This window comes from Mobula hypostoma, chromosome 13 (genome assembly GCF_963921235.1).
Source record: "Mobula hypostoma chromosome 13, sMobHyp1.1, whole genome shotgun sequence".
Classification (NCBI taxonomy): domain Eukaryota; kingdom Metazoa; phylum Chordata; class Chondrichthyes; order Myliobatiformes; family Myliobatidae; genus Mobula; species Mobula hypostoma.
This window is the reverse complement of record NC_086109.1, coordinates 75,027,459-75,048,709: the sequence shown is the minus strand read 5'-3', so window position 1 is coordinate 75,048,709 and position 21,251 is coordinate 75,027,459. Positions and strand designations below refer to the sequence as shown.

The following is a 21,251-nucleotide window of genomic DNA, read 5'->3' as shown; positions in this document are numbered from 1 at the left end:
AAAGGTTTCAGTGAGATCTCACTTCCCCTCCACCATTCTTTGAAACTCCAGCGAGTACAGGCCCAAAGCCATCAAACGCTCCTCATATGTTAACCATTTCATTCCCAGAATCATTCTTGGGAACCTCCTCTGGACTCTCTCCAATGCCAGCACATCTTTTCTTAGACAAGAGGCCCAAAACTGCTCAAAATGCACCAAGTATGCTCTGACCAAAGCCTCATAAAGCTTCAGTATTATATCATTTCTCTCATATTCTCGTCCTCTCTAAATGAATGTTAACATTGCATTTGCCTTACTTCCCACTGACTCAACCTGCAAGTTAACCTTTAAGGAATCCCACACAAGGTCATCCAAGTCCATTTGCACCTCTGATTTTTTAATTTTCTCCCCATTTAGAAATTAGTCCACACCTGTACTGCTTCTACCAAGGTGCTGATGATCGACTTCAGGAGAAGGAAACCAGAGGTCCATGAGCCAGTTCTCATCAAAGAATCAAAGGTGGAGAGAGTCAGCAACTTTAAATTTCTCTGTGTTATTATTTCAGAGGACCTGTCCTGGGTCCAGGACTTAAGTGCAATTACGAAGAAAGTATAGCATCATCTATACATCTGTAGAACTCTGTGGAGATTAGTCATGATAGCTACAACTTGGACAAATTTCTAGAGATGTGGAGAGTATATTGACTGGCTGCATCACAGCCTGGTATGGAAACACCGATGCCCTTGAATGGAAAATCTTACAAAAAGTACTGCATACAGCCCAGTCCACCACAAGTAAATCCCTTCCACCCAGTGAGCACACTGTCGCAAGAAAGCAGCATCCATCATCAGGGACCTCCACCACCCAGGACATGGTCTCTTCTCGCTGCTACCATCAGGAAGAAGGTACCAGAGCCTCAAGACTCACCCCACCAAGTTCAGGAACAGTTACTACCCCTCAACTCTCAGGCTCTTGAACTAAAGGGAATAACTTCACTCAACTTCACATGCCCTATCATTGAAATGTTCTGACAACCAATGGACTCATTTTCAAGGACATTTCATCTCATATTCTTGACACTTATTGTTTATTTATTTATTATTATCATTTCTTTCTTTGTGTACTGTTTGTTGCCTTCTACATTCTGGATGAATGTCCAAGTTGAGTGGACATTTATTGATTTTGTTATGGTTACTATTCTGTAGATTTGTTGAGTATGCCCACAAGAAAATTAATCTCAGGGTTGTACATGCTGGCATATAGATACTTTGATAATAAACTTACTTTGAACTTTGAACATCCCTGCACCATGTTCCTTCTGCCACCTCTTCTCACAATCTTCTACAGACTCCCTGTTTCCTCAACATTACCTGTCCTTCCACCTATCTTTGATTTGTTTGTAAACCTGGCCAAAAGGCCATCAATTTAGTCATCCAAATCATTGATAGCTTCTACTAGAGAGAATGAGTTTTGAAATGATATTGTTCTGAAACATCTTTGTTTATATATCTTCTAGAACTTACTTTTTTAATATCGAAATACAGCACGGAATAGGTTCTTCCAGCCCTTCGAGCCATGCCATCCAGCAACCCCTTGATTTAACCCTCGCCTCATCACGGGACGATTTACAGTGACTAATTAACCTATCAACTGGTATGTCTTTGGATTGTGGGAGAAAACCAGAGCAGCTGGTGGCAACCCACGTGGTCACGAGAGGAACGTACAAACTCCTTACAAGCAACAGCGGGAATTGAACCTGGGTCATTGGTACTGTAAAGGGTTGTGCTAACCACTATGCTACTGTGCCATCGTGTTGACTCATTGCTACACAGGCATAGATGTTACAATGCAATTCCCCTCTTTCTTATTAAATCGCTTCAAGAAACTACAAACGTAGAAGAAACCTTAAATTGAAGAATGTTTTCCTTCTTTTGCAATGGGCAGCTGTCAGACCACCACTGCAATCAATAATAGTCATAGATTGCTGATCAGCATTTCACTGACATTTCAGCCCCGCCAACATAATGTACCTGCAGGTCATTTAAAATTATTTCAATGCCTTTTCTATAAAGAGGGAAATTGCATAGTTTTATACAAAGCCTGTGTATAATAGTAGCCTTTTTCATCCAGAACCATTAATTTATGAGCTTTTATGCCTCATAAATGTAATTTATTTTCAATTCAAAATATAAAACACAAAGCCATGTGTGCCTCCCTCTCGTGTTTTTTATTCTCTCTCTCTCTCTGTAACTTGTACAAAGCAAATGAATAAATCAAACATTTTCAAGAAAAATGTGTACATTCGCAAGCAGACGTAATGAGCAATCATTACCTGAGAAGTATTCATGCAAAATACTAACCTTGAAATCAGGTGACAGGTTCCAGAGGCAAATCTGTCCCTCCCAACTTCCCGTCACTATAGTCCCCTGGTCATCAGTGAGCATTAGAGCACAGATGGAATGAGACGGTGCTTTCTTTCCCCACAACGCGATCGGCTGCACAATGCTCTTCATGGTGAGCAAACTCCTGAAAATGATATAAAATTGTCAATATATTCCCTGTATTTCAATTCTTATATTCTTGATATACATTTCTGTGCAAAAGTCCTACATACTCTAACTATATACACTCTGAGATTGGTTTTCCAATAAATTCTTTACATTCCACATTTGAACACTATAGGCCAGAATATTTTCATTGTCACATAACCTATCACCACAAATGCATATAAATAGCTGAGCAGCACCTACACTATACACATTCTGGAAGACACATTTCTGATGTTTTAATAGGTTGCACCACGTATAGCACTGCGCAAAAGTAGTTATGGTTATGTGACAATGAAAATATTCTGGCCTATAGTGTTCAAATGTGGAACGTAAAGAATTTCTTGGAAAACCAATCACAGAGTGCCACCCGGCACCTACTGCTCTGTGTGCAAAGCTCATCATTTTTCTCCTGAGTCGTTCATTATGTGTTATGTTGTATGACATGGGTGATCATGGTCTTTGATGGTGATTGTTCTTGGCAAATTATTCTACAGAAGCAGTTTGCTGTTGCCTTCTTCTGGGCAGTGCCTTTACAAGACAGGTGACCCCAGCCATTATGAATACACTTCAGAGATTGTCCGCCTGGCATCAGTGGTTGCATAACCAGGACTTGTGATATGCACCAGCTGCTTATGCGACCACCCACCCCCTGCTCCTATGGCTTCACGTGACCCTAAATGGGGGGCTAAGCAGGGGCTACACCTTGCCCAAGGGTGGCCTGCAGGTTAGCGGAGGGAAGAAGTGCCTTACACTTCCTTTGGTAGCGACATATCTCCACCCAGCCACCCAGAGTAAGACATAGAAAATGCTAGCAGAACTCAGCAGGTCAGGCAGCTGAGGAATAAGCAGATGACGTTTTGGGCCGAGACCCTTCATCAGGACTGAAAAGATGGGGGAAGAAGCCAGGAAGGCATTTTTCCCCATCAGTTTGATACACTAATGAATGGAGTGACCACAGCAGTGATTTACTGCAATGAGCAAACTCCACTGTTTCAACACATGGCATTGTCTTGGAGGACTTTGCACGTGTGTTGGTGGGAGAGGGGAAAAGGGCTTGTTTTGCTGTTGTTATTTTGTTGTGTTCTGTGTTGTTCTGCCAAGGTAAAATATGTTGGCACCGGAGTGTGCAGCAACACTTGCAGGCTGCCTCCAGCACACCCTCAGGTGTGTTGGTTGTTAACACAAGCAATGTATTTTACTGTATGTTTCGATGTACACACAATAAATAAACTTGAATCTTTGAATGGCTATAATTCTCTATAGGCACTGACACAGAAACACATCTTCACCAGGGTGTAAGAGGGCAACTTCAACTTAAGCTGAAGGCAAGGACATGGAATCTATCACTGGGAAATGAGTGAAAACAACTTATTCCTTGCATTCACTTTTCCTTGGGTCCTGTAATGCTCAAAATCATATGTTTGAACTCTGCTTCCAGCAACCAGTAGTGATATTCCACCTGCTGCTGCAATCTGCAATTTAACTGCTGATTTCCCACTGACAGAAGCCAATCCAGTCCTGCCCAAACCTGAAACCTGTGAGCCATTCCCATGATGAGTATGTGTTCTCCCACTCGCTTAACAAAGGTACTGTGAACAGAGGATAGAATATGCAAGGTGGAGAAGCTGGAGTGCGGAAGAACTCTGCGGCATGGGGTGCTCCCAGAAAGCGTTTACTCGCCAACATGTTTCCAGCCAGTGTAGACTTTCGTGGCCCTTTTTTCCATTTACTGGCAGGTCTGCTGGAAAGCCATAGCTTGGTTCAAAAGCTGTCTCAATAGACAAGAATGCACCTGCAGAGAAAATGCCTTCCAAACACATTTTTGGCTATCATGAGGCTAACAAGCCTTTGACAAGTCTTTTTTAACACCTCTCTATCACAGATCAGTATTTCTCACTCAGATGAAATCACAATCAGGTGATAATGCAATTTTAAGTCAACTCTTATAACCTCTAACCCAGTATTTGAGGTCATAAGAATTGACCAAAGTGGGCAGTATCACCCCCACTGGTGACGGTGATTCTTTGTAAGAGTGCGATAAAGCAAAAGGGGGTGGTGGGGGGCATGCTTGGTAGCAATGGGAGACAACTGAGGGATTGCAGAATTAGTTTAGTAAATTAATTTCTTATTATAACCATTTGATCCTCTGTACCACCCAATTGATTACCATGTTCACGTAATCACGTCAACTCTTCCTTACCCATCGTTCTCTTAGACTTTGCTTGAAGTGCAATATAGTTGTTGAAAAGCAATGTGACACTTCTGTATTTGGTATATCATGAGAAAACTGGACTGAAGAAATCGTGTCACTTCTGGGCCTGGCTCACTCACTATTGTCATTCTCTACTGTAGTACAGCATTAGCTAGTACAATTCCCATACTCTACTCACACAGTGATGCAATTCCTGTAAATTAGGGCGTGGTGTTCAATGGGGTAAAGTTCAGAATTTACCCCCTTTGAATTACTTTGACCACATTTCCCTAGCCCATGGCCCAAATGAGATATCACAGCCCCACTTAATGTACCTTCAGGCAGAGAGGCAGGTTTTGCCTGAGCTATGATGACGATGATAACTTTCCCCTTTATTGATTGCAGCACTTGAGGTTGGACAAACAATTGGCAATTGACCATGGTCGCTAATCCATAATGAAGATGCCAGAAGTAGGCCAAATGAAAAAGAAGTGTAGACGGTATAGTGTGGAGTATCTGAAATATGGATTTATACCGGCAGCAAACAATGTGCCTGTTGTGTGAAGTTTTTCCAAATGAGGCAATGAAACTGTCCAGGCTCCTTAAAGAGAATACACTCTGATAAAGCAAACAAGAACTTGGCTAATTTTCCGTCACTTCGTGAAACTTTTCAAAAATGAAAATCACTACAAAATATGTCTGCCAGCACTTCACAACAAAACAGTGATAATTTTCTGTAACGTGGAAGCAGATTCACGGGTTTGGTGAGTGAGACAGAAGACATTGATTATGAGTAAGCACATTAATCAGTTATTTACAAACAGTAAAGAAATTCAACCAAACCTCTGTCCCCAAGTTACACAAATTACAAAATGAAATATTCAATACTTAGCTAAGAGTGTGCATGAACTCCCCTCATTCTGGAATATGCTTTCCCAATAGTTCTTCAGCATTGGTCATGACCTCAGTGTGAAGTGCACCCTGAGAACAAACAGAAAGAGGCCAAGCCTCCCATACATGCTATTCTTACACCCCTAAGGCGCCTGAACCAGACACCAGTGCTGTGGCACACGAGGCAACCAAATAGAAAGAGCTGCGGCATACTTCAAACGGGCCAATCGATGACCGGCATGACAGAAGTAACTTTCGACCAACCAGAAAATTAACTCCTACATGACATGCTACCCCTCAAAAGATGCAACACTGTAACAATTTGACCATCAAACTAGTATGGCACTTGTGAACATCCCACAAAGTTACATATAAAACACAAAAGTACAATATGCAGTACCGTAAACCCAATAGTCACCCTCCATTACACTACTGTAGCCCATCAGGCTTCGCCCAAAGTGTAATACCCAATGAGCTGGGCCCCCACCTAAGCCTGACCACTGACGCAGGTGTAATCAGCCAGGTGAGTGACATTCCCTGACTCATCAGGAATGTAGGTGTAGCATCTTTCACCAATAACATAGAAACATAGAAACATAGAAAATAGGTGCAGGAGTAGGCCATTCAGTCCTTCGAGCCTGCACCGCCATTTATTATGATCATGGCTGATCATCCAACTCAGAACCCTGCACCAGCCTTCCCTCCATACCCCCTGATCCCCGTAGCCACAAGGGCCATATCTAACTCCCTCTTAAATATAGCCAATGAACTGGCCTCAACTGTTTCCTGTGGCAGAGAATTCCATAGATTCACCACTCTCTGTGTGAAGAAGTTTTTCCTCATCGCGGTCCTAAAAGGCTTCCCCTTTATCCTCAAACTGTGACCCCTCGTTCTGGACAACAGCACAACTGCAATCTTTCTTTGCAAACAGGCCTTCTAAGGCCATTGATATCAGTTCCCAGGGCAGTCTGGCTCCATGCTGGGAAAGGCTATCATCCGAAACCTTCCTTCCTCTATAATAGTCCTCTTACCATGCTGACCAGCATGGGCTAGGTGCTCATTCAAGGCACTGGGGTGGTAGATGTGTGACATCACGCATCCCAGACAGCAGCAGTGCACCACACCATGGAAGCCACAGGTAGACCTAGGTGCTGAATAACCGGTAAGTACCATTCAGTTTCCAGGGTGTGTCCACTTTCAATGTACCATTTGGCATAGGCGCAGTCATCCCAGAATACTGCTCCTGCGCACTCTTGCCATATCCACTGACTTGTACATAGGCTTATCACACCAGCTACACTAACACTTCTTTCCCTTCCCCATCAGTGGGGAAATGCCTTTAAGAGTCAGATCTTCCCAATTATACAAATGGTACTCAGGAAAAACCAGTCCTTAAAGCACCTACTCCACTGGGGGCTATTAAGGCCCAAGTCCCTTAAGGCTGCTATCATACTATGGGTCAAGGTTGGCTAGAATAGTCTACTCCGTCCTGGTAACACCCAAAACAGAACGTCAAAACCCGAGAAGCTGGGTAACTTCTCTCAACGGTCTTTTCCCTTGTCATCAAAAGGAATCAACATTAATGGAACCCTTTCTGCACTGTAGTTAGGAGTCCTCATACAAATCCAGCAATTTGACACGTTGGTTCGGTGTGCAAATTTGAATGCTATCATCAGGAATGTATTATAGGATCTCCCACCACAAGCCCCTCCACTTCATTCTCAAGACCCCTGATCATTTTGTGCCGGTGCAGTACGATGACTGGGAACAGCTAGAAAGCATCCCTCCAATGATATTTTCTCCTGGGAAATCCTAGTGTGTTAGTATAGACACAATGTGGTGTCCAGTTTCAACCCCAGGGAAATCTAACTGGTTTGACCAATCTAGGGGCATCCCGTGACTCATCAGTAGCTTGTCAAGACTCCCAAATCCCATAGTGTTGTCAGTCCTCGCCAGGACTCAACGCTGCTCATACGGACAGTCCTCTCTCTTAAATAGCCTTCTAAAGATATTCATTTTCCTCTCAATCAGCCAAACCCTGCCAAAGCATCGTCAAACGTAACTTGGAAGCAGGGCTTAGTGAGTGAGGCAGAAGCCACTGAATATGAATAAGCATATTAATCATTTATTTACAAACAGTAAAATATACAACCAAACATCGAAGTCCCCTCCCCCAACTTACACAAACTACAAAACTAAATATTCAACAATCAGGTGCTTAGCTAAGGTGGACTGCCCTCAGTCTGGAGTATGCTTTCCCAATAGTTCTCCAGCATTGGTCGTGACCTCAGTGTGAAGTGAGCTCTGGAACAAAGGGAAGGAAAGAGGCCAACCCTTATGCATGCGCTATTCCTATACCCCTGAGATGCCTGAAAGCAGACACTGGTGCTGTGGCACACAAGGCAACCAATGGGAAAGAGATGCTGCAGCCTTTAAACAAACCTATCGATGACCCTGTGTTGCCCTTAAGGCATTTATTTGACTTTGTTGGGTCTACACTTTAAATGATTTGTTTGTAACTACTTTCTAGTTAAAGTTAAAGGTTGATAATTAAGTTACAGTATAACAAAGGTAAATTCATTGTCTATGGTATGTCGCAGCATGTGATCACATTACCTCCGGTTTCACTGCGTCTTATGTGTAACCTCCGGTTTGGAGAAGATGTAAAGGCAGGTGCTATGCGTGCAGCATGACCGTGAAGAGCTCCATGTCTACCCACAAAGGAACATTATAGGAGCAATGCTGTAAGTTCCTATGAAAGTATTTGAAGTAAAAATATTAACACGGTTTCTGTTAAGGAAGCGGCGGTTCGGATGGCGCGCGTGTCAGTTTTTCAATTTCAAACGCGGGGTGGGTTTGGGCCCGGTGGCGGTTTGACGGGAACCCCCTCACTCGCTACTCGGGGAGACTGGAGACACTCGCTAAAAGAAGAGAGCACGTGTGGTCTCCAAAATGAAACAGACGCTGTATATGTTTGTATTTTTTTATCTACAATTTTCACCATACGATGTTAATATGGAAGAGTGAACGGTAAATGGTTAACCTTACTACGACTCTGCCTTCATTGGCTCCGGTTTAACTTGGTGTTTAGTCAGAGTTTCAACACACTGCACGAGAACACTACAGACCAGCATGATAGAAGGGGCTTTTGACCGACAACTAAACTAACCCCCACATAACAGCTTTATACTACATTTTATTGCTTATCGCTAAATCTGGAAAACCCTATAAAACTGGAGAAGAACTGATTCTGCCAGCAGTAAGGGAGGTTTTCAGTATAGTTTTGTAAATGTGAACAGACCAAATAATTAAAGTGATTCCACTCAGTGGCAGCTCTGTTCAAAGACAAATAGATGAAATGTCTGAGAATGTGGAGGACACATTACCCAACATATTTACTGTAGCACAAAAGAATTTGCTTTGCAGTTGGATGAATCAAGTTTGCCAGGCAACAAATCTTCGCTTCTTCGCTATGTTCGATTCATAAAGGGTGAAAGCATGGTTCAAGGGTTGTTATTTGCAAGGGGATGAGAAACAGATCTGAGGTGGGAGTCAATATTTCTGGTTGTTGAAAAACTTTTCAAAGAGAAGGAGATTCTGCTCACCAACATTGTTGTTTTTGCAACAGATGACGCACCATCAGTGACAGGACGCCACAGCGGGGTTATTACTTTCTTGAAAAAAGCTGTACCTAACATTTTTACCATTCACTGCATAATTCACATAGAAACATAGAAACATAGAAAATAGGTGCAGGAGTAGGCCATTCGGCCCTTCGAGCCTGCACCGCCATTTATTATGATCATGGCTGATCATCCAACTCAGAACCCCGCCCCAGCCTTCCCTCCATACCCCCTGACCGCCGTAGCCACAAGGGCCATATCTAACTCCCTCTTAAATATAGCCAATGAACTGGCCTCAACAGCTTCCTGTGGCAGAGAATTCCACAGATTCACCACAGATTCATCATATCAGAACTTTTGGTTACAGGAAGAAATCTCTCAGCGCTATCCTGCGCTGTGGAGAAAAGTCAAGATTTTCTTTATTGTCTTTCCAATGTCATATTTAGTGGAGTGCAGTTTCAATGATGTCACCCAACTTCTTTCAAAGTGACAAAACAGACTGCAAATTACTGAACATGGGGATTTGAGATTCCTCCTAGGTGATATTCAGCCTGATGTTGAAAGCTGATATCATTGCACCAAGCCCATCCATCTCATTGAAAGGTGAAAAGCAATGAAATAGTGAATAGTTGGACAACTAATGTACACCCTAAAATTGTTGATGAAATTATTTTACTGTAACTAAATAAAAAATAATTTTATTTTGTTGCTTTAGATCGATTTGAATAACTTTTGCAATTTATTTGTCACTGCTTTGAATCTGCAGTTCCTATTTTCCTTCACTATACATTGTAAATCAAAATTCTTTATAGTTTTTATGTATTGGATAGGAAGGGAGAGGGATGCACTGCGAGTATGGTCTGGGGGCCAAGGGAGCAGTAACCCAATAAAGTACGGGAGCCATTGCTCTAACCAGTTGTTCATTATGACAATGGTGGCATAAGAGACTGCAGATGTTGGAATTTGAAGCAAAATTAATCTGTTGGGGGAATTCAGTGGGTCAAGAATCATCTGTGGGGGAGAGGCATTGGGGAAGTTGTGGGGAGAGGGAAGAATTGTCCAGACCCAATGCAGGATTTAGGCCCACAATGTTAACAGTTCTTTTCCCCCCTAACAGATTTTTCTCGGCCTGCCCAGTTCTCCATTAGATTGTTGTTCAATCTGCCAATCTCATAAATTGACAGGTAAGAATTAGAGAAGCCGTAGACAGGATATTTAAGTACACGCTGCAATAATTAATGAAGTGGTACAGTACTGTGCAAAAGTCTAAGGAGCCCTCACAAACAACAGAAAATCTACAGATATTGGAAATCTAAGCAACACACACAAAATGCTGAAGGAACTCAGCAGGCCTGGCAGCATCGATGGAAAAGAGTAAACAGTCAACATTTTGGGCCAAGATCCTTCATCAGGAGCCCTAGATACATACATACAGAAGTATTGACCTCCCCTCCCCACCCTGGAAGTTTTCATGTTTTATTGATTTACGACATTGAATCACAGTGGATTTAATTTGACTTTTTCTGACACTGATCAACAGTAAAAAGATGCTTTCATGTTAAAGTGAAAACAGATCTTTACAAAGTGATCTAAATTAATTACAAATATAAAACACAAAATAATTGATTGCGTAAGTATTCACTTCCTTCAAGTCAGTATTTAGTAGGTGCACTTTTGGCCCCAGTTACAGCCTTGAACTTCTGTGAATAAGTCTCCATCAGGTTTGAACATCTGAACACTACAATTTTCCCTATTCTTCACAAAACTGCTCAAGCTCTGTTAGATTGCATGAGGATCATGAGTGAATAGATCTTTTCATATCCAGACACATATTCTCAATTGAATTGAGGTCTGGACTCCGACTTGGCCACTCCAGGACATTAACTTTGTTGTTTTTTAACCATTCCTGAGTAGCTTTGGTTTTATGTTTGGGGTCATTGTCTTGCTGGAAAACATACAGTATTGTCTCCCAAGTCACAGTTCTCTTGCAGACTGCATCAGGTTTTCCTCCAGAAATTCCTTGCATTTTGCTGCATTCATTTTACCCTCTTCCTACACAAGCCTTCCAGGGCTTGCTGCAGTGAAACATACCCACGGCATGATGCAGCCACCACCATGGTTCATGGGAGGGATAGTGTGTTTTTGATGATGTGTGGTATCTGGCTTACACCAAACATAGCATTTAGTCTGATGGCCAAAAAGCTCAATTTTAGTTTAATCAAACCACAAAACCTTTTTCCAGCTGACTTCAGAGTCTCCCATATACCTTCTGGCTAACTCTAGCTGAAATTTCATGTGAGTTTTTATCAACAGTGACTTTCTCTTTGCCACTCTCCCACGAAGTTGTGATTAGTGAAGTACCCAGGCAACAGTTGTTGTATGTGCAGTCTCTCCCATCCCAGCCACTGAAGCTTGTGACTTCTCTAGAGTTATCATAGGTCTCTTGGTGACTTCCTTCACTTGCATGGTCACTCAGTTTTTGAGGATGGTCTGCTCTAGGGAGATTTAAGGATGGGTTCCATCACCTCTGCCCCTCTGACCCCCAACACAGGTCCCACAAGAGTCCCCCAGGGCTGTGTCCTGAGTCCCCTCCTCTACTCCCTATACACCCATGGCTGTGTTGCCACCTACAGCTCCAATCTGTTAATCAAATTTGCAGATGACATGACATTAATGAGCCTTATTTTCAAAAATGATGAGACAGCCGGCAGAGGAGAAATCAATGCCCTGACACAGTGATGCCAAGAAAGCAACCTCTCCCTCAATGTCAAAAAAAAGGAGTTGATTGTGGATTACAGGAGAATCAGAGACAGGCTAGCCTCTATTGAAATCAATGGGACGGTAGTTGAGAGGGTGAGTAGTTTCAAATTCCTCAGTGTACACATCACTGAGGACCTCATTTGGACTGTACAAAAAAGTGCAACAACACCACTTTCACCTCAGACAGCTGAAGAAATTCAGCATCAGTCCCCAGATCCTCAGGACTTTCTACAGGAGGACCATCGAGAGCATCCTGACTGACTGTTGTCATCGCCTGGAATGGGAACTGCACTACCCTCAATTGCAGGACACTGAAGAGAGTGGTGCAGATAGCCCAGTGCATCTGTGGATGTAAACTTTCCACTATTCAGGATACTTACAGCAGCAGGTGCGTAAGAAGGGCCCAGAGGATCATCAGGGTCTCCAGCCACCCCAACCACCAATTGGTTCAGCTGCTTCCGTCTGACAAATGGTACCACAGCATTAAGGTCAGCACCAACAGGTTGCAGGTCATCTTCTTTCACCAGGCCATCAGATTTATCAATACACATTGATCTGATTGCTTATCTGACTGTACAATGATCTGATTGTGGTGTTTGGGCAATATCCTCCCACATTTCCCCTCTTTGTCGTTGGTACATTGCAACAGAGACACAACATAAAGATCTTTACTCCCTTGGATGTAAGAAATAAAATAAATACAATGCAATACAACACAATACGTATTAGGGGGTGAATACTTATACAATCAATTATTTTGTGTTTTATATTTGCAATTAATTCAGATCACTTTGTAGAGATCTGTCTTTACTTTGACACAAAAGCATCATTTTCTGTTGATCACAGTCAAAAAAAGCCAAATTAAATCCATTGTGATTCAATGTTGTAAAACAATAAAACATGCAAACTTCCAAGCACTTTAATTCGAGGTTATGAAATACCTCGAGGTGCATGACAAGATAGGCCGAAGCCAGCATGGTTTCATGAAGGGAAGATCCTGCCTTACCAACTTATTGGAATTTTTTGAGGTAATCTCGAATAAGATTGACAAGGGAGAGGCTGTGGATGTTGTGTATTTGGATTTTCAAAACGCCTTCGATAAGGTGCCGCATATGAGGCTGCTTAATAAGGTGAGAGCCCATGGAATTACAGGAAAGATATTGAAATGGGTGGAGCATTGGCTGATAGGCAGAAAGCAAAGGGTGGGAATAAAGGGATTCTATTCTGATTGGTTGCCGGTTACTAGTGGTGTTCTGCAGGGGTCGGTGTTGGGGCCGCTTCTTTTTACGACGTATATCGATGATTTGGATTATGGATTAAATGGTTTTGTGGCCAAGTTTGTGGATGACACCAAGATAGGCAGAGGAGCAGGAAATGTTGAAGAAACGGAAAGGTTGCAGAGAGACTTAGTCAGTTTAGGAGAGTGGGCAAAGAAATGGCAGATGAGATACAACGTTGACAAATGTACGGTTGTACATTTTGGAAGAAGAAATAATCGGGCAGATTATTATTTAGATGGGGAGAAAATTCAAAAATCGGAAGTGCAAAGGGACTTGGGGGTCCTCGTGCAGGATTCCCTAAAGGTTAACCACCAAATTGGATTGGCGGTAAGGAAAGCGAATGCTATGTTGGCATTCATTTCAAGAGGAATAGTGTATAAGAGTAAGGAGGTGTTGATGAGGCTCTATGGGGCATTAGTGAGACCTCATTTGGAATACTGTGTGCAGTTTTGGGTCCCCTATCTTAGAAAGGATATACTGATGTTGGAGAGAGTTCAGAGAAGACGTACGAGGATGATTCCTGGAATGCAGGAGCTAACATATGAGGAGCGTCTGTCGGCTCTTGGATTGTATTCATTAGAGTATAGAAGAATGAGAAGGGATCTCATAGAAACATTTCGAATGTTGAAAGGGTTGGACAGAGTAGATGTGGAAAGATTGTTTCCCTTGGTGGGTGAGTCCAGGACAAGAGGCCATAGTCTTAGAATTAGAGGGTACCCAGTTAAAACAGAGATGAGGAGAAATTTTTTTAGCCAGAGGTTCGTGGATTTGTGGAATTCGTTGCCACATATGGCTGTGGAGGCCCGATCATTGAAGGTGTTTAAGGAGGTAATTAGTCAGGGTATCAAGGGATATGGGGAAAAAGCCGGAAATTGGAACTAGATGGGTGAATAGTTTAGCTCATGGGGGAGCTGCGGAGCAGACTCGATGGGCCGAATGGCCTACTTCTGCTTCTTTGTCTTGCGATCTTGTGATCTTGTGAATGCGTTTAATAGGCAGTGTGTATGTATAAATGCCTAAGACTTCTGCACAGTTCTGTACCTGATGTTGAAATACCACACACAAGTCCTACCAGACCCCAGGGAGTTGTAGCTTTATGTGAAATATTGTTGTTTTTTACTGCAGGACAAAACTGCATTCACAGCATTAAAAGTACATCTGTGACAAACTACACCTGGGAGTGCACACACATTGTAAATTACTCTCCTTTTCACACAAATAATAATTGCCTTAAACAATATATTGTGCATAGTCACAAATGTAAGAAATCGAGCCCCTCAATGTAATCAATCATCAAGATTCAACTGCATCTTTACCCTAGAGTCATCCCTTGCCATTGAAGTGTTAACCTGGTTTCAACCAACCACGCATGAGAGTGCTCAAATTTGACAATTATAACTTATACTCTTTGATCACTTTGTTAGGTACACCTGTACACTTGCTCATTAATGCAAATATCTAATCTGTGGCAGCAATTCAATGCATAAACACATGCAGACATGGTCAAGAGGTTCACTTGTCATTCAGACCAAACATCAGAATGGGGAAGAAATGTGATCTAAGTGAATTTGACCATGGAATGATTGTTGGCGTCAGACAGGGTGGTTTGAGTATCTCAAAACTGGTGATCTCCTGGAATGTCCACACAACAGTTTCTAGAGTTTACAAAGCATGGTGCGAAGAACAAGAAAAAGCATCCAGTGAGTGGCTGTTCTTTGGGCAAAATGGACAGACTGGTTCAAGCTAACAAGAAGGTAACAGTAACTCAGATAATCATGCATTACAACAGTGCTGTGCAGAAGAACACACAACACATCACACCTTGAAGTGGATGGGTTACAGCAGCAACAGAACACCGGACTGGGTTCCACTTCTACACCTAATAAAGTGGCAACTGAGTGCAGATGGCCAAAGGAAAAGAGAGATATCCAGCTCAGGATGGAACAGACTGGTGAATCACTTAATGAATGTCCATTGCCCTCTAGCAATTGCAATGTAGCCAGATTCACAAATGGAGCAACAACGTGAGCTTCATCTGATTCTAAAGAAAAATTTTAAATATTGGCAGTTCCCAAGTAAAAACTGATCATTTTCCAAAACACCTGCTGGCATTGTTGTTTACTATTCATTTGCCACAAAGCAGCAGAATTAGTCCAAGGTCAAGTAGGTCTTTATAACCCAGTCGAAGGTCCACTGAGGCTATTTCAGAAAGTACAGAGAACAAAGTAGTAGTTCTAGATTTTTGACTTCATTGGTCTTTCAAGTACTGAGATTAAAATCGTCTCCATTCACTGACTGAATTAATATTTTTCAAACTTCTTCTGATCTTTCTACTTAAATTGATGTGCCCATGTGCTAAGAGAAACTGCTGGTTTCTGTTTACCCTATCTAGTTCTTTTTATAATTTTATACATGTTATGTTTTGTAGCCTGATAATGTATACAATTAATGTATTTTTACATATAACTCATAATTAATTGTTTAAACAAACAAGAACACTTAACTAACCAATTTAGATACAAGATTACTCAAATATTATTGAAATATTAAATACAGAACAATACACTTCAATTCAATCTCCTTTTGCACAAAGAAAACAATGTCAGCCTTAACCCATCATTTCACTATGGCACTGAGCCTTGGCAACATCTTGGTAAATCACTACTGAGCTTGATGGCCAAGAGGTTGACTGGAAGAATGGGTCTGAGAAGGAACCAAAAATGGTGGACACAAGTGGAAAAATAGTTTACGTAAGGAATCTCACAGGACTCCTTTTCTGTTAAAATGGGCAGATTTGACCACACCTTGAGAGTAAAAAGCTAGTCTTGGATTAATTTGTTATACAATGCCTTGATATCCCCTCATATTGAAAAGCAATCACATCTAACCTCTTTATTAGCAATTCTAACATTGATCTTAAGCTAAGGATTCATTGACTAAAAGAAACACAGCTTCCCCTTGCTAATATAATTTTGCACCTCCTTTAAGCCATCTCTGCTACACTTCTAGTTTTCAAGTCACTCGTCTCAGGATAGGCAGGAAGAGGGATGAGGTCCTGAAGTGTGAGTTTCGGGAACTAGGCTGAAGGCTGAAGAACAGGACCTCAAGGGTGGCGTTCTCAGGATTGCTGCCAGTGCTACGTGACAGTGATTGTAAGAATTGGAGGAGATGGCAGTTGAATGCGTGGCTGAGGATTTGGTGCAGGGAGCAGGGTTTTAGATTTTTGGACCATTGGGATCTCTTCTGGGGAAGGTGGGACTTGTACAGATTGGATGGGTTGCACCTGAACTCGAGGGGGAGCAATATCCTTGCAGGTAAGTTTGCTAGCATGGTTCGGGAGGGCTTAAACTAATTTGCAAGGGGGATAGGACCCAGAGCGATAGAGCAATGAAAGAAGTGCATGGAGTAAAGCCAGATCTAACATATAGAGAGGCTTTGAGGAAAGGGAAGCAGAATAAACTGTGTAAAGGTAGTAAGGTAGAGGGCTGAAGTGTGTGTACCTCAATGCAAGAAGCATCAGGAACAAAGGTGATGAACTGAGAGCTTGGATACATACATGGAATTATGATGTAGTGGCCATTACAGAGACTTGGTTGGCACCAGGGCAGGAATGGATTCTCAATATTCCTGGATTTCAGTGCTTTAAAAGGGATGGAGGGGAGGGGAGGAGGGGTGTCAGGGATGCTATTACAGCTACAGAACGGGTGGGTAAGTGGGTAATGTAGCAAGATCCTCTTTTGAGTCAGTATGGGTGGAAGTTAGGAACAGGAAGGGAGCAGTTACTCTATTGGGCATGTTCTATAGGCCCCCTGGTAGCAGCAGAGATACAGAGGAGCAGATTGGGAGGCAGATTTTGGAAAGGTGCAAAAATAACAGGGTTGTTATCATGGGTTACTTTAACTTCCCTAATATTGATTGGCACCTGATTAGTTCCAAGGGTTTAGATGTTAAGTGTGTCCAGGACGGATTCCTGTCATAGTATGTGGACAGGCCGACCAGGGGGAATGCCATACTAGATCTAGTACTAGGTAATGAACCGGGCCAGGTCACAGATCCCTCAGTGGGTGAGCATCTGGGGGACAGTGACCACCGCTCCCTGGCCTTTAGCATTATCATGGAAAAGGATAGAATCAGAGAGGACAGGAAAATTTTTAACTGGGGAAGGGCAAGTTATGAGGCTATAAGGCTAGAACTTGCGGGTGTGAATTGGGATGATGTTTTGGCAGGGAAATGTACTATGGACATGTGGTCGATATTTAGAGATCTCTTGCAGGATGTTAGGGATAAATTTGTCCCGGTGAGGAAGATAAAGAATGGTAGGGTGAAGGAACCATGGGTGACAAGTGAGGTGGAAAATCTAGTCAGGTGGAAGAAGGCAGCATACATGAGGTTTAGGAAGCAAGGATCAGTTGGGTAAATTGAGGAATATAGGGAAGCAAGAAAGGAGCTTAAGAAGGGGCTGAGAAGAGCAAGAAGGGGGCATGAGAAGGCCTTGGCGAGTAGGGTAAAGGAAAACCCCAAGGCATTCTTCAATTATGTGAAGAAAAAAAGGATGACAGGAGTGAAGGTAAGACCGATTAGAGATAAAGGTGGGAAGATTTGCCTGGAGGCTGTGGAAGTGAGCGAGGTCCTCAATGAACACTTCTCTTTGGTATTCACCAATGAGAGGGAATTTGATGATGGTGAGGACAATATGAGTGAGGTTGATGTTCTGGAGCATGTTGATATTAAGGGAGAGGAGGTGTTGGAGTTGTTAAAATACATTAGGACGGATAAGTCCCCGGGGCCTGACGGAATATTCCCCAGGCTGCTCCATGAGGCGAGAGAAGAGATTGCTGAACCTCTGGCTAGGATCTTTATGTCCTCGTTGTCCACGGGAATGATACCAGAGGACTGGAGGGAGGCGAATATTGTCACCTTGTTCAAAAAAGGTAGTAGGGATAGTCCGGGTAATTATAGACCAGCGAGCCTTACGTCTGTGGTGGGAAAGCTATTGGAAAAGATTCTTAGAGATAGGATCTATGGGTATTTAGAGAATCGTGGTCTGATCAGGGACAGTCAGCATGGCTTTGTGAAGGGCAGATCGTGTCTAACAAGCCTGACAGAGTTCTTTGAGGAGGTGACCAGGCATATAGATGAGGGTAGTGCAGTGGATGTGATCTACATGGATTTTAGTAAGGCATTTGACAAGGTTCCACATGGTAGGCTTATTCAGAAAGTCAGAAGGCATGGGATCCAGGCAAGTTTGGCTAGGTGGATTCAGAATTGGCTTGCCTGCAGAAAGCAGAGGGTGGTGGTGGAGGGAGTACATTCAGATTGGAGGATTGTGACTAGTGGTGTCCCACAAGGATCTGTTTTGGGACCTCTATTTTTCATGATCTTTATTAATGACCTGGATGTGGGGGTAGAAGGGTGAGTTGGCAGGTTTGCAGATGACACGAAGGTTGGTGGTGTTGTAGATAGTGTTGAGGATTGTCAAAGATTGCAGAGTGACATTGATAGGATGCAGAAGTGGGCTGAGAAGTGGCAGATGGAGTTCAACCCGGAGAAGTGTGAGGTGGTACACTTTGGAAGGACAAACTCCAAGGCAGAGTACAAAGTAAATGGCAGGGTACTTGGTAGTGTGGAGGAGCAGAGGGATCTGGGGGTATATGTCCACATATCCCTGAAATTTGCCTCACAGGTGGATAGGGTAGTTAAGAAAGCTTATGGGGTGTTAGCTTTCATAAGTTGAGGGATAGAGTTTAAGAGTCGGGAATGTAATGGTGTAGCTCTATAAAACTCTGGTTAGGCCACTCTTGGAGTACTGTGTCCAGTTCTGGTCGCCTCACTATAGGAAGGATGTGGAAACATTGGAAAGGGTACAGAAGAGATTTACCAGGATGCTGCCTGGTTTAGAGAGTATGCATTATGATCAGAGATTAAGAGAGCTAGGCGAGAAGGAGGATGAGAGGAGACATGATAGAGGTGTACAAGATAATAAGAGGAATAGATAGAGTGGATAGCCAGCACCTCCTCCCCAGGGCACCACTGCTCAATACAAGAGGACATGGCTTTAAGGTAAGGGGTGGGAAGTTCAAGGGGGAGATTAGAGGAAGGTTTTTTACTCAGAGAGTGGTTGGTGCATGGAATGCACTGCCTGAGTCAGTGGTGGAGGCAGATACACTAGCGAAATTTAAGAGACTACTAGACAGATATATGGAGGAATTTAAGGTGGAGGGTTATATGGGAGGCAGGGTTTGAGGGTCGCACAACACTGTGGGCCGGAGGGCCTGTACTGTGCTGTACTGTTCTATGTCTCTACTATTCACCCAACTTTGGGATCATCCTCAGAGAGTCCTACTCAAACCGCAATTTCAGTGTCTTCTTCACGTATCCCAACACCATGCAGTGTCATCGGAGCACTGGAATTTGGGTCATGCCTGATTAAGTCCTCAGAATGCCAGGGGATGTTTCTATTCTAATGGAGTACATCTAAAGTGGAACAAATGCTGCAATCTATTTACATGCTCCCAGATTCCACAACCAGCAAATTAATGAATAATCGATCAGGCAGTGTGTGCTCAGTTGGGGAGAAACCTAAGAAATTGCAGTGCTGGAAAAGTAAATGGGAACAGGAATTATATTGTCCCAAGCAAGTCGCAGGTGGATTTAAAAATATTCAGTGCACTGTAAAGGTAAATATGTGGTAAAAATAAAATATTTAAAAATATTTGTATTTTTTCTCAGATATTAATCCACCATGAATGGTCCATGAACCCATGAGTACTCCCTCGCTACTTTGCCCCCTCCCCCCTCTTGCCCTACTTATTTTCTTTCTAATTCTTATTATAACATAATGCATTTTTATGTCTTGCGCTGTACTACTACCACAAAAAAATTCCCAACATACGTCAGTAATAATAAAACTGATTCTGATTCTGAAATCCAGTTTACTGTTGTTCACTTTGAATGAATTAGCGAAGACATTTGCAGGAACCAAGCAGCAGAAACTGAGAGAAAGGAAAAGGCCTCCATGTTTTATTTATCATTAGGTGCAGCATGGAAAATGTGGATTATGATGGGACAGGAAAAACATGACACGCCTAGGCCCAGAAACTCTGTTAATTGTGTTAATTCGTATGCAAAGTCATTCTATCTATCAAACCTGCTCACTTTCTGACCAAGTTGTTCAGACTGTTATGTCTGAAGTTTTTATTATTAGCTGTTAGAACATATGCTCATAAGAAATAGATTTCATTGAGGTGACCGGTTATTCTGATAGGTTAAGCATCATTCTTTGGCTTTTTGTTCGCACATAAAAAACAATCTCGCTACCTAGCTGTTGCTGAAAGTCACAGCGAACTTTATAAATCACTTGAGCTTTCACATTCTATAAGCCTTTGTGTGTTAAAACTCGACACCAAACTCCAAGCCTACTTTTGTGTTTGCAGCTCCATCCTGCATACTCGCTATTTTATTTAGCACATAATAAATTTTTAATAAGAATTCTTTTGAAGAAAGAACTGCCTTTTCTTTAGCCAACGTGCTCTGCCCATACTGCTTGGTCTGTCTCATCCTGAAAAATACTATGTTTTAGACTCAGAAAAGTTCGATTTATCCAATATTACTAATTATTTGTAAAACAAAGAGTGCCAGGTGATTATGTTGGGTTAAATATTAAATTGATATACAGTAAGTATGAAGGGTGAGTTAGAGCCACTGAGTCATACAGCAGTGAAAGAAACTCCTTTGCCCACGATGTCTATATCTCATCATTTTATCCATCTCTACTAACCCCATTTTGATAGCATTAGGTACATACCCTTGTATGCCTTAAACACTCAAGTGCCTGTCTAAATGCATCTTAAATATTCTGATTGCATGTACCTCCACTACCTCCTTTGTCAGCCTTTCCAGAAATCAACTGCTCTGTGTGGAACCAAAGATGTTTCTGATGGGAGACTACAAAGAGTTCCATACCTGAAAAATTTGAGAA

General features: G+C 42.4%; 1 protein-coding gene across 8 annotated transcripts in view; it reads right to left on the bottom strand.

Moving 5' to 3' along the window:
• The window catches only part of LOC134355682 (WD repeat-containing protein 72-like), a 366,748-nt gene that overhangs the window by 311,682 nt on the left and 33,815 nt on the right, over nt 1–21,251 (bottom strand). For 7 of the 8 annotated variants that reach the window (XM_063065955.1, XM_063065962.1, XM_063065960.1 and 4 more), the window contains exon 2: nt 2,340–2,505. In XM_063065955.1, the coding sequence (XP_062922025.1) occupies nt 2,340–2,492 (153 nt within the window). In that variant the 5' untranslated portion in view covers nt 2,493–2,505. Of the gene's footprint in view, nt 1–2,339; nt 2,506–8,226; nt 8,318–21,251 lie in introns of those variants that run through there. The other variant, XM_063065957.1, reaches the window with a different exon arrangement.